Raw genomic sequence first — 13,668 nt, 5'->3', positions numbered from 1 at the left:
CTTTGTAGATGAGGTAGCTTGATGGGCTTTGATGGGCTGTGAAGTGAAACATGGGTGAATGAGAGGGCCGCGGTTTGGGGTCCCTCGTGGCTGTGACCAGGCAAGTCACTTCACTTCTCTGAACTTTGAGTTTTTATCTATAAAGTCGGGGTACTCAAATGCCCCCTTGCGGGCCGGTGTTGGGACAGAAGGAAAGAATACTGAGTAGCATGCCCAGCTCAGGGCCACCAGCCTGGTCAGTCCTTGGCTCCCCAGAGTGAGTAAGCCTCAATTCTGGGGCCCCGCTGGCCGAGCTCCCTCCTCCGCTGCCTCCTCCCTTCGAGCTCTCGGTTGCTCCAGCAAAGTTCCCAACTTAGTCGACATGACGCGCGGCGCAGCCAATGGGAGGCGGAGCTGGCGTTTTTGGGGGGCGGGAGGGGTGGGCCCCACGTCTCCGGTGTCTGCCCGGCTCAGTGAATGGAGAGAGCGAGCGCCGGCCAGCTCACCCGCTCGCCCCGTGCCTCAGCCGCCGCCACCGCCGCCGCGCTCCCGAGCCCAGCCCCAAGCCGAACCTCCCGGCGCGCCGTGCCTCACTGCGCTCGCCCCAGGTCCCCAACCCGGCCCGCGCCCCGGGCCGCGGGCCAGCGGGGCCAGGGGGCGCTCGGCACCTGGGCACTCCGAGCGATGCGCAGCGGGGCAGCGCCGGCCCCGCCGATGGAGCTGCTGCTGCCGCCGCCGCCGCCCGGCGCGCCCCGCTCCGCCCGCGCCCCGTGCGCTTGAGCGCCGAGCTCGCTCCTCCTCCGCGCCAACTCAGCCGCCCGCTCCCCAGGCCGCCCGTGCTCCCAGCGCACCTCCGTGGGCTCCACGCGTCTTGCCCCGCCGAGGCAACCTCCTCCGGGCGCGGGCCCCTGCACACTATGGCCCCCGGGCGGACGGAGGAAGGCGCCGCGGTGCGCGCCCGCCTGGTGCTGGCCTTGGCGCTGGCGAGTGTTCTGAGCGGCCCCCCCGCTGCCGCCTGCCCCACCAAGTGTACCTGCTCCGCCGCCAGCGTGGACTGCCACGGGCTGGGCCTCCGGGCGGTTCCCCGGGGCATCCCCCGCAACGCCGAGCGCCTGTGAGTACCCCCGCCCCACCCTGCCTCACGCGGGCCACCCACCTGGGTCCCACAGAGGGGCCCCCCGGCGCCAGATCCTTCCTTCTCCTTGGCCGCGCTAGTTGCAGTCTCTGCCTTCACCCTCTCCTGCATCGGATCCTTCACTCTCTGAGATGGGGGTCTGTGGCTTTGGGCAGGTCTGGGGAGAGAGGTCTCGAGGACCCCAATGATGAGCAAAGAGCAGTGTCTCTCCAGGGGTGAGGGTGCCAGACGCAGGGCCAGCTGACAGCTTCCAAGGAGAATGCTGGCAGGAGGCAAGGAGGGATGACACTGCAGACAGGGAGGTCTTAGGGTGAGGGTAAGGGGTCCGCGCTCATTAAAGAGGGGGCGAAGGAGAAAGCTGAAGTGTGATGGGGCGTCAGGGCACGGAGACAGGAGAGAGGGCCTGAGAGACTGTGACCGGCTTGGAGATCAGAATGGGCCAGCCGCTCTCTGGCTGCCCTTGCGAGGAAAGTTGAGAGTGTGTCTGAAGGTCTAACTTCTGAGGAACCGAACCAATTCAGAGTGGGTGCTTGCAAAACCCGCCCTGCCTGGAGCGCGGCCTCGGAGATGCCAAGTTGCAGCCCCGGTGAATTTTTTATGGCTCGGTTATAAATGCCTCCCCAAACGGGCCGGAGAATGGAAATGCTGACAGCCCTTTAAATGAGACCCAGCGCTATAATCTTACAAACCGCACTCAGCCTCGGATCCTGGGCTTGGCAGCAAGAGGAGAGGCGCTTGGAGAGTGGGGTGGATTGACCCTCGTTTTAACCCCAATTGTGCAACCAAATATTTACTTTTCATATGTCAACGTTTTGGAAACATTTATCATTTTGATCCTCGGACCAATTTCAAAACTTGGACTCTGGGGTGGGCTCTTCCTAGCCTGCAGTTGGGGAGTGGGAAAGGAGGGAGAAATGGTAGAGGGGGTTGGAACTGGACTGGGAACACAGCCCAGAAGTGGGTGAGGGCTTGCTCTAGCTGGTAGATTTCTGCATGCCTTGCTCTCCCGCTGCCCCCTTCTGCACATGTCTTAGAGTAGGTGCATGGGTTTTCAAGATTCTGCCTTCTTGACTTCAGTCTGGAGGAGAGTGGGCAAGAGACTAAGATGTATTGTCCTAGAGTGTGTTATTCCTGTTAATCACCTCCTGTCCCTCCACTTCTCTTCCGCTTACTTTTTATGTGTCCCTGAGCGGAGACTCAGTAGAACTGCCTTCCTTTTTCCTGGAGCTTTACCTTTGGCTCAAGACATTTTTTTCAAGTGCAGTGATTATTCTGTGGGGTTGAACCAAACAATTCTTGAGGGTTAGAGCTGAACCTTCATGAATATGTGTAGAAAACGAGGCTTGGAAATGTGAAATGACTTGCCTAAGGTCACACAGCAAGGTGATGGCAATAAAAGGGCAGAATCCAGGTTTCTACAGCTTAACTCAGACATTATATTCTACCATGCCAGTGAAAAACTTGTTTTAGTGGTATTTTTGGAAACCTGTAACTTATAAGCTAAATTCCCCTCCCTCCTCAACACCAGGGCCAGCCACATGAATTAGTGAAATAATAGCTGTAGCTAATGTTTAATGAATGCTTTCTGTGCCTCAGTTTGTTTACATGTGTTATCTTATTGAATCTCTACCATGATCATTAGTTACAAAGGTAATGCTTATTATTCCACTTTACAGTTAAGCCTTTTTGTCATTTGTTCAAGGTCATGTAGTAGCTAGTTAAGTGTTTGAACTCGAGCACGTCTGGCTCCTAAGTCCATACCCCCTACCACGCTGCTGGACATCCTTGGAACAAGGTTCAGCTTGGGCCAAGATCTGTAAGTAGACGGTCCTGGCAGGGCTCTCCGTGGGCTGGGGTCTTAAAATAGGCAGCTGTTGCTGCTGCTTCAGGTACACCCTGCAAACATTTGACTTGCCTTGACATTAGCTCTCCTTTTGGGGTCTTGAGTCTACTTCTCTTTGATATTCAAAATCATGTTGCATGTTTGAGACACCAAGGAGAGTGGGCCCCTCTCCTTCTAGCATGTAGGAGGTCTTCAGAAGCTGCAGGCACAGCATTGCAGCCAGCATGCCACCGTGCTGCCTCTCCCAGGAGACCCAGGCAGCTGGGGGCTGCCCATCTGCTCTATAATTGAAGAGACTGGGTAGAGACTGGGCGTTCCCAGGGGCCCCCTGCTGTCATGGCCACCGGCAGGCATTGGCGAAGTAGGAGGTGCTTTGGAATATCTGAGTCTCCTCTTCCTTGGTTCTGGTCACTGATGTCTCTTTGGTTGGGGTGCGTTGGGGTGATGCGGCTGGCTTCTCATTCTAGTCTCTTCCCTCCCCAGGAGAGGGGGCAGCTTTACAAGCAGCCTGGGTCAGGGTTACTGCAGGGATTAGGTGCGGCCTCCCAATAGTCCCAATACTCCTGCATCACCCCACACCCTGTCTCAGTCAACTCACCTGTGACATTTCAATTTTGCAAACTCTTGTGGGGCGGTGGCATTTCTGAGCTATGCTAAGGATTTCTTTAGGGAGGAATTTTTCATTCATTCCTCCCTTCATTCATTCAACAAACATGACTTGAGCGTCCACTGCATTCCAGTAACTGTATATAAGATCATGGCATATACAGAAGAAAACCAGCAATCCAACTTAAAGAATGTAAGCAAACGACGGAAGAAGGAACTTTCCTTTAGTGAGCCTTTAAACTTCTCAGGGCTCATTTTTTTCATGTGGCTAAGTTTTGTCAGCCCTGCCATCAGATGCTCGGGACCTTCCTAAGATCCATTTTCTGATGTCAAATGTTTATGTTGTGTTTTATAACAAAGAGGAAACATTTTCTCCCTTCTCTGTTCCTGCTGTTCTGTCTCCCAAAGAGGCTTTTATGAAGAGGTGTGTGTGTGTGTGTGGGGAGGGAGGGTTTGTTGCTCTGGTACTGTTGTCTTCTGAGGCCTTGTCCACCCATGGCACGCCATTAAAGCAAGCGTCCTTGAGGATAATGTGGTCACCATTTGGACTTTGCTTCAGGCCTAGAATGGGGCCTGTTAAATTGTTCATAATTAAGCTGGTATCAGGGCTAGGGGTCTGTGTTCTAGCATATTCTCCATAATGTCAGCACATCACACAGAGAAACTCTCTGTTGTTTATAAACTACCGACAATTTTTTTTTTCCCCCTCAATGGGGAGGTGACACCCACAAGAAAGCTAAATAAACGCAGAGGAGAATTCAGTGTAATTTATTATCCATGGAGCAAAGATAGAGGACAAGGGGAGAGGAAGTGAATGGTGGTGCCTGAAACAAAACATTTACCATGGAGCACAGAGTAAACAGATGTTGCGTTTACCCTTCTGAGTACAAAAGGAGCCCACAGATGTAATTCTTCTCCAACCACAATCTCGGCCTGGAAAAAGAGGAGACAGATGAAAATGAACTCTCACGCAGGGCCCCTTTGCCTCGTCCTGCCTAAAGGCAGGCAGAGGCCCACTTCTCACCCGCAGCGAGGTGGTGGCCTGAACAGTGGAGTGGGGCAAGAGTGGACATCTTTGGTTTTTCACTTGGCTCTGGAACATGCTGGAGACTGCTGTATTTAAATAAACATTTCCTGTTTGCGAAGGAATACAGGCTAAAGGCTGAAACGTGAGAATGTGGTAACTTAATTTTCTCCATCACTCCAGATGACGGCAAGCTTCGCCGGTGGTTGGGTCCAATAAAAACCAACACCGTGTCATAGGCTTTCCCTTACTTGACCACAGAGGTCCTGAGGTCAAGTGGGAGACTTTCCAAGATGCTCAACAGCCAAACCCTGCATCCTGGTACTCCCAGCCCTCGGGGCTAGCTCAGAGGACCGGGGGCAAGCTGGTGGATCATGGGGCCTCTCTTGACCAACCATGGGGATGTGGCCTTTCCGGGAAGCAGTGTTCTCCTGCCGAGCCTACTGGCCTGGATGTATGCAGCTGAACATATCCGCCTCCAGTGTGCTGTGCAACACTGAACAGATTGCTTTACCTCTCTGAGCCTCATTTTCCTAAAAGTAGAATTCTAGTATAGTCTGTGGTTTTTTTGTGTATAGTCTGTAGTTCACTGGTGAACTGTCAGGGGCCTCTTCCTCATAGCATAGAACAGCGCCTGGCACATAGTACGTTTTCAACAAGTATGTGTTGAATAAATTAATGATGAATCTCAAAAGTACAAGTCTTTCTTTAGTTCTTACAAGTGAAAGCTGGGCAGTTATAGATCTGCATTTTTTATGTATGGCTAAGGGCTACTTATTAGTAACCTATTGTATGAGTTATTAAGGGTTTCTAAAATTTGGCTTTCATGAACTAAAATTACTGCCTTACTAGAGTTACCAAGGACTCATAATGAGTGATCCACTCTGGAGTCTGGTTGCCAGACGTTGCTTAGCAACCGTGCAAAACTCCTACTGTGCACATGCCCATGAAAAGAGCTAGAAATCCTGAACACTTAAACCATAGGATTTTCTAATCAGGAGCTCATCAGCATTATCCTGCACTCTCTGTGGTTTTTGATCGCTGCTCTGCTTGTATTAATTGATGTATTTGTAGGTTCACTATTAAGTTTTGCTTTTGCCATGAGCTGGGCCTTGTTTATTTTGGCATTTTTGCCACTTTGATTGTTATTTTGTTTCTCCCCAGTTCTGTTTGTTGTCACTGAGTGCTTTCTCCCCTGGAAAGTGAGAACAGTGGGTCCGAGAGCTGTGGGATCTTTTGCACTGAGTGGGTCGTGCAGGAAGGTTTCAGAGCCCCATGGCTTCTGGTTCAGGCCTGGGCTCTGGAGATAAGACAGCTCTGGTTTAAATTCTGGCTCTGTTACATCTTTGCTGTTGCACCTGGGGCGGGTCACTCCACTCCTCTGTGCTGCGGTCTGTTTAATCCCTTTGTACCATATTTCCATGCCTGTAATAGGGGGGTGATAATCGCACTGGCCCTGCGGGAATGCTGTGAACGTGGCCCGAGGCAATCCTTGTGATGCGCTCAGCACAATGCCCAATACGTTGCTTTTCCACCTACCATTCCTTACTTGTAAAGGGCGAAGAGTAAATGGTCCTCTGGGGGTCGATTACATGAAATAATGCACAGGAAGTGCTTAACACAGTACCTGGCGCATAGGCCTCCACAAACTCTTAATGATAGTGACCACAGCTGTTACTTCCATTTCTTCATCTCAGGCCCCATACAGCTGGAAGTTTGGAGATGCCCACTTGAAGTGTGCCTGTCGAGGCAAGTTCCTCGCCTGCGCGTCGGCTCTGCCCAGTCTCCCTGTGCCTGGTTCCCTCCCTCTCCTCCCCAGCTAAGCCCAGGTTGGCCTCCCATCCATAAAACGGGGATTACGGTTGAAGTGGTTTATATCTTTTCCATGGGCATGCTGCTTTGTGGTATATTTAAATAAGGAATGCATTTTATTTATTTATTTTGGGGGGGTCAGATTTTCATGGGGAATTTTTGGCCCTGACTTTTTTTTTTTTCCAATGCTCATTCCTTACGTCTTTCCCTAAATACCTCCTTTTACTGACTTCCCGTGTCTGCCTCTGTTACTGCTTTTACTTGAAACAGCTGTATTTACTAGCATGCTCCACCCTCATTATGTAAGGTGGTCTTAACCCTTTTTAGAACTGCTGGAAAAACAAAAAAACAAAAACAAAAAAATAACAAGGTATGGTATTTCCTGAGAGGTTTTCTGAACCACCACTCGTTCTGGATACAGTAGATCAGAGGGTGCCCTGCTGTGGTTTCCGGTGCTGCGTTTTCAAGGCTCTCCATTGTTCGTGATTCTCCAGCCTTCAATTTAAATCCGTCTTACTCAGGTGGGAAGAACTCATAATAGCAATCCTCTGCTTGGAGACCTAGATTGTTATTTTGTAACTACTGCTAGTGCTGGTCTGCCAAAGGCTATGCTTTCCTTCCCACTCTCTGTGGTCTTCCTAGGTCTGTTGCTAGCACCATGTTTGATACAGCAGTTCCCTCGGAAACATTGTCAGGAGTGTGTGATTAAAAATCCTCAATACTGAGAGGAATGGGAAATGAGAAAGGAATAATTTTGTGAGTAAAGGTATGAAGTCCAGAGCCAGTTGGGTCACCAGTCCTGGTTTACGATTTAACTAGCCAGGTGACCTCAGTTTCCTCATTTATAAAATGGGAATAATAATAATACCCCTTCATAGGATGCTATGAGTATTGAATATACAGACTACCTGAATCATAGTGCATCCTCTATAAATATTCCTATCATTTTGATTACCATAATTCTTGCTGACCGTAGTCTTCCTTCCATAGCATGCTCAAGATAAAACCTGATTTGGAAAAATATGGATTTTCAAGGTTGAAGGGTGTCCTCTTGTCCAAGTTCCAACCAATGTACAGGTCGATCTTCCACCAGCACGATTTTGGGGAAAGTGGTCATTCTCCTTGGTTTGATTACATTTAGTGGTGAGGCACTCAGTTCTTCCTAGGGCAATTTATTCCATTTTTAAAAGCAGTTCTAAGAAGAAATTTTTCTTTGTTTGGGGGTTGAACTTATCTCCCATTACTTGTTATTACATAGAGCAAGCAGAATCCTTTTCCCAAATGATAGGATTTCAAACGTCTTATTGCTCTTGCATTTCTCACCACCCATTTACCCAAGTCTTCTCTTTTCTTCCATAAACTTTTATAATCACCTCAACTGTTCTGTGCGTGTTAGACTTTGAGACAGGCACTCTCCCCATTCCTAGTTATGTTCCTCTAAATAGATTCCAGTTCTCTTTGCCTTTTATTAGTTTGGATGAGACCTTCCACTCTCTTGTTATCTTACCTTCTATCAGTGCATGCTAAAGGGACCGCTTCACTTTGGACAGCCACCGCCCCTGGGTTGGCTCATTTTGACCCAGCTGTTCACTGCCTCCCCAGTGTCTCCCCAACCCTCACTGCTGTTGATCCTATTTTCCCCCATCCCAGATTTGTGCACTTGACCTTTTGGCGTCTAAGTGCAACACTTCGCATTTATCCTAATTAAATTTTGGCAAATAGTTTCATTTCATCAGCTTTTCAGGAACATTTCTATTTTGATTTTCCCTTCTAACATAATAACCAGTCCTCTCCTCATTTCCTCTGCAGTTTTAGTGAGCTTGCCCTACAGATCTTTATCCAGGTTGTCAGTATAATCAACAGAGTTCTCCCTGCTTTTTTTCCAAGTCTTTCTGTGGTCTGGGGTGTGGATTACATAAATACATTGTCCTGTTCTTTCCTGCTGGGGTGGATAAAAATGTTGAGGTCTTATTAGCCTGTAGCATCTTCTTTCCCTGGGGTTCTGTTCATATTTTCTCTGGAATGATTTCCTATTAATGTTTAATTCCCCTGTTTGTTGAATTTTCTCTTAAACTCTTGGTTTCTTGTAGTCTTTTCCTTCATGACTTTTGCTTCATCCTTGTTCTGTCAGGCTGGTGCCAGAAGCCCCATCAGCGTGGGATGTGGGGTATGTGTGTGTGTGTGTGTGTGTGTGTGTGTGTGTGTGTGTGTGTTGATGTGTATATGTGTGTTATTCTCTCCTGTAAAATATTTTAGCCTGAAAAATTGGGCCCTTCTTTCAGCAGCATGGCTCAGCTGAGAAGCCTGAGTTTCTCAAAGTGATTTCCTCTACCATCTGGGGCGCCCACTGACACAGGGCTCATTTGCTTGAGTAGTGCTTGGAATGAATGTGATGGAAGATGAAGCAGAGAGGGCTGAGGCACTCCCGACATCTTTGTGAAGAATAACAACAACAATCACCATCACCATGACAGCTCCCATTTATGGAGCCCTTCTTTGCGCCTGGCGCTTTTCTCACCCTTTATATGCATGGACTCAATCTTCGGACAATCATGTGAGACAGGAACTCATTGTGTCCCCATTTTACAGATAAGGAAACAAAGTCAGAGAGGTGAAGTAACTTCCTCAGGTGGGAGAAGTGGAGCCGGGGTTTATCCAGGCAGACTGGTCTCTGGTCTGCGCTCCAACCACTGGTCATGTCATTCCTCCCCCAGGTTAAGTCAGCCGCCCTTACCTGTCTTCTAAACCCAATTCTCAAAGAAGAACCAGAAGAAAAACAACAACAACAATGATATCCAGTCGAATCAGGGAGAACCTGTTTGATGTAAGGCATCCCGAGAGGGGTGCCAAGGCTATGTCTGGACACCTGGCAAAGGACCCATCCTGTCCAGCTTGGGGAAGTAGGTGACATTCGAATTGGAGCTTGAGGGTGAATAGGGTTCCCATGGGTAGAAGTGGGAACGTGGTTTAGCTTCGCAGAAGTTCACGGTTGCATGGAACCTAAGAGGGCCTGAGCCCCATTTAAAATGACAGGAGCTGTGCTTAAGGCAGTTTTATCTAACAGGGGAGTTTAGGGTGTTTAGGGCTGAATCCAGTCTTAGGAAGAATATCACCATAGTTATGTGGCTAATTATTAGGATTTTTTATTTTGGATTTGAGGGGATAAACCCTCCAAGAACAGTTCTGATGAGCCTTCTTGACCAATATTTTCCCCCATGAGTATCTGCCTAGCTTTTGCCAGGGATCGCCTTCCTTTTCAGTTAGGTGTACTACTTGCCTTCTTTCAGCCATGATCTCCGGGCTCCTGCCACCCTGAGATCGGGTCCTGCTGGTGCAGGATGCAGATAAGATGCATCCTGGCTGGACTAAATGTGACTTCACTTTTCACGGTCTTATCTCTACTTGTGTGGGCTCAGACTTCTCTTCTCTTGTCCGAAATGCCAGTCTGAGTTCCTGACCCCTGATTCATTCTGCACTTTGGCAGCAGTGTGCATCGTCATTCCTGAAAGTCTGCCAGCACATTTAACCACCCACCTTGACTCCCTCTTGAGTTTTTCAGCCTCCCTAGTTACTGTCTGCTACCTAGCATACCCACTCTTTGCTCCCCTGCCCTCAATTAGTGTATACCCTGGCTCGGGTCTGTCTGCATAGTGTGTCCATGGTCCTCTTCTAATCTGAGGTTTATGGGCTTGACCATGGACTTGTGCATCTTGTGTATCTCTCCTGGAGTCTGAGTGGCTCCTGGCCCCTGTCTTGACCCTTCCAGCTTGGCTTCTTGCCCGATCCTGCCCTCTATGTAGCTCTCCATTGCCTAGTACTGAATTTGGACTTTGACCATCTAAGCTTCAGTTCCTGAGATTGGATTTTCGTGGGATCTTTGTGACCTGGACCTTCACTGGAGACTGGAGACTCCCAATCCATGGCTGTGTCCGGAAAACAACTTCAGACTTCATCTTCATGGCCATCTGAAGCCTTTTATGATGCCCAGGGTGGTGTGTAGAGGTCCTCTGGGGCTGGACTCTGTGAATGATGAATTACATACAATATGCTCTTAAACTCCCTGCAGCCCAAGCAGAGAATAGAGCAGATTCTTCTGCGATTGAAAAGCTCAGCAATGATGATTTCATTGGAGAGCTGTCCTGCTCAGAAATGTGGTACAAAAGTTTCTGGACCATCTAGCACTTTCCTGATATTCTTTTTCTCCTCTGCATCTCTGCCAAGCTCTAGAACGTAGGTAGAAAGTGTTTTATACGTTGGGTTTCGAAGGGGTGTGAATGGGAAACCAGAGGAGAGTACGGTGTGATATAACCTTTAATGAGGAAAAAGACCTAGGTGGAATCCTGGTTTCCATCCATTTTTTTTAACTGCAGGAATTTATAGGAATATCTTGCTGAGTCTTAATCATCTCATCTGTAACCTTTAGAATGGTGGGAATAACACTTCTCTCAGATCTGATGCAAGGTTTAAATGAGATCAGATGTCTGCAAATGTCTCCTAAATCTAGTGCCGTGGGAATACCTTACTGATTCCACCCACAATATCTAAATCCTGCATCTGAAAGATGATCAGAACCTTATATTTACAGGTGAGGAAACTCAGCGGACTCAAAGGCCTTGCTCAGGGTCACCCATGTTTTTGAACTTTTACTGGGGTTTTCCTTTTCATTTATCAAGATGCATCTTTTACAAATGCACACATAGCCTCACACCAATGTCGGCAATCCAAATGGGTGGAGTTGAGAGGACTTTTTGCCTTAGTAATTAATAAGTGGCAGTTTCCAAGAACGTAGAACCAGGGACTTCCCCGGTGGCGCAGTGGTTAAGAATCTGCCTGCCACTGCAGGGGACACAGGTTCGAGCCCTGGTCCGGGAAGATCTCACGTGCCACGGAGCAACTAAGCCCGCGAGCCACAACTACTGAGCCCGTGTGCCACAACTACTGAAGCCCGCGCGCCTAGAGCCCGTGCTCCGCAACAAGAGAAGCCACCGCAGTGAGAAGCCCACACACCACAACGAAGAGTAGCCCCCGCTAGCTGCAACTAGAGAAAGCCGGCACGCAGCAACGAAGACCCAACGCAGCCAAAAATAAAATAAATAAAATAAATTTATAAAAACAAAAAAGAAAGTAGAACCAAATAAGGGGCTCTGTGAAGGATGCAGTCATTTAAAGGAGCTATTTGCTGAGTGCCTACAATGATGACTAAGGCAAGTGAAATGTCCTCATCACTGGAACAGCTCAAAATAATGTGGAAATCAATCTGGGCTATCCTTTCCCACCAAGTGACTGACAAGGCGAAGGCCACCAGGCTAGGTTCTGAGAGGACATTTATGGGGTGTTGGGGGAAATGAAGGATGGGACACCAAGCCCTCAGGAACCACTGATGAAAGCAAGCCCCACTCATCCCTTTTAGTGGGTATAAATATGTTGAAAAACTCACACATCATAAAAAAAAAATAGTACAAGTAGAATAAAAAAAAAAACTCATGGGGAAAATATTAATCTGAGAACAATTGTATCCGAGAAAGAATTCCAGTATGCCTCCGCAGCTAGCTGGCAAACAGCACAAGTTCTGCATTTTATTAGAGTCCTAACTCTGCGTAGAACACTGACCTTATTTGAGAAGCATTTCATAAACACTGACGCACAGCGCAGCAGTATTTGAGGCCATGAAGAGATACAGGGCCTCCTTTGGGAGGCCAGCTTCCCCTCCTGGGCTATTCCAGCTGTAACCAGACCACTGGACATTGTTTCCCTGTGGTGTTCATTCACTCATTCTTCTCTCTTAGGTTTAACAAAGCAGGTAGGAGATTTCCCAGGGGAAAATGAGGGGGTGGGGGGGCCTTGGACGGAAATTGGCTCTTTGGGCAGGTTTGCCTGGGCGTGGGGAAGGTAATAGGGAAGACTCAGCTTTGAGGGGAAGGGTCTGAGAACTTTCATTTGGCCCAGTTTCTTTTCGGAGATCTCGTCTTGTGCCTGGAGATGTGTGCTGTGCCTGTGTGTAGGAGGTGGCTCCTGGGTGGCATTCACCTGATCCTTCGGAAGGGAAGACCTGGGGCTTGCAGTAGCCCTAAGAAATGCATGCACTACGTCTCCTCCTGCTAGAAGCTGGCACTTTTCTTTCCATCTGCTGCCAGCTTACAAGTCCTGAATTTCTGCCATGGAACTCGGTTCTGTCCCTCCCTCTCTTGTTTCCTTCCATAGCTGGGAGGGTTTCAGGCTTTTGAAGTATCTCTGGAGATCATCTGGTCTACCCACTCCCCACTGCTCTCAACCCACCTGGACAGAGACATGTCTTAGAGCTGTGATCGGTGGGGACCTCAGCTTTGTGGCGTGAGCTGCCCTCATGAGAAGTTTGTCCTGCTTTCATTTCAGCCTTGATCACAGCATTTGGGCCTTGATAACGATCACTCAGAGCCGTAGGAAGCCTCTGCCAATCAGGGAAACTAGGGAGATGGACGAGGGACCAAATCTAGTACAAACAATAAGGAATAATGTGGAACCAAAGGAGAGGCACCAAATGGGTGACTTGGGATTTCAGAGCCTATCCTGAGGGCTCCAAGCACCAAGGTAGCTTGATTACGGTCTAGAAAGGGAAAATGCCAGATCCAAAGGACAGCTGGGAAACAGGACTAGAGCAGAAATCCAAAATGGGAAGGCCAGTTACTTCATGAGAGTTTTTAACGATTCTAGTGCCCCCCCCCCTTCTAATTACTTCATACCACAAGACGGTAACCAATCTGCTCTGTTTACTCTGTTTAGGCGTACCTTTTAATACTTTCTGAAACATTTCCCATAAGCTTCTTCCTGCCATGTGCCCTCTTCGTGTGTTCTAGAAATTTTGCAAAGACCTAAATCTCCTCTGGGTTCTTTCCCGACTGGAGCTGCATGCTGATTCGAGCCATATTCAGCCAGGAAGCTCTCTTTCCGTCTTTAAAACAAGAAACATCTCCTTCTGAGAAGACTGCACTACAGTTTTCTTTGTGTTGCTAACGAACAAAGAGGCCCCATTGCAAAACAGCATTTCATGAGCAGAGTGGGGCTGAGGGCACCTCTTGCCAAATGTGACTGTGTGTAGTTGTGTGGGCGTGTGGCGGGGAAAACGGCTTTGTCAAGAGGAGGGCTGAGGGAGGCAGCTCTGGGGAATTTTTAGCAACTGCAGCATGGTGTAGTAGAAAGAATGTTTGCCTGGGAATTTGGAGACCTGGCTGTACCTCTGACATACCGTGTGACCTTGGACAAGTCACTTGACCTCTCTGGGCCTCAGTTTCC

At 48.8% G+C, this 13,668-nt stretch overlaps 1 protein-coding gene across 2 annotated transcripts in view; it reads left to right on the top strand.

Annotated features, from left to right (window-relative positions):
• Positions 1–440: 440 nt before the first annotated feature.
• Positions 441–13,668, top strand: part of SLIT3 (slit guidance ligand 3) — a 619,464-nt gene continuing 606,236 nt past the window's right edge. The window contains exon 1 of one of the 2 annotated variants that reach the window (XM_082378749.1): positions 441–1,093. In XM_082378749.1, coding sequence (XP_082234875.1) covers positions 897–1,093 — 197 coding nt within the window. In that variant the 5' untranslated portion in view covers positions 441–896. The remainder of the gene's footprint in view (positions 1,094–13,668) is intronic. The other variant, XM_082378748.1, reaches the window with a different exon arrangement.

The sequence above is a fragment of the Balaenoptera borealis genome (assembly GCF_965194805.1).
Source record: "Balaenoptera borealis genome assembly, chromosome: 2".
Lineage (NCBI taxonomy): Eukaryota > Metazoa > Chordata > Mammalia > Artiodactyla > Balaenopteridae > Balaenoptera > Balaenoptera borealis.
The sequence above is the reverse complement of the archived record's forward strand: the minus strand, read 5'-3'. Positions and strand labels throughout refer to the sequence as shown.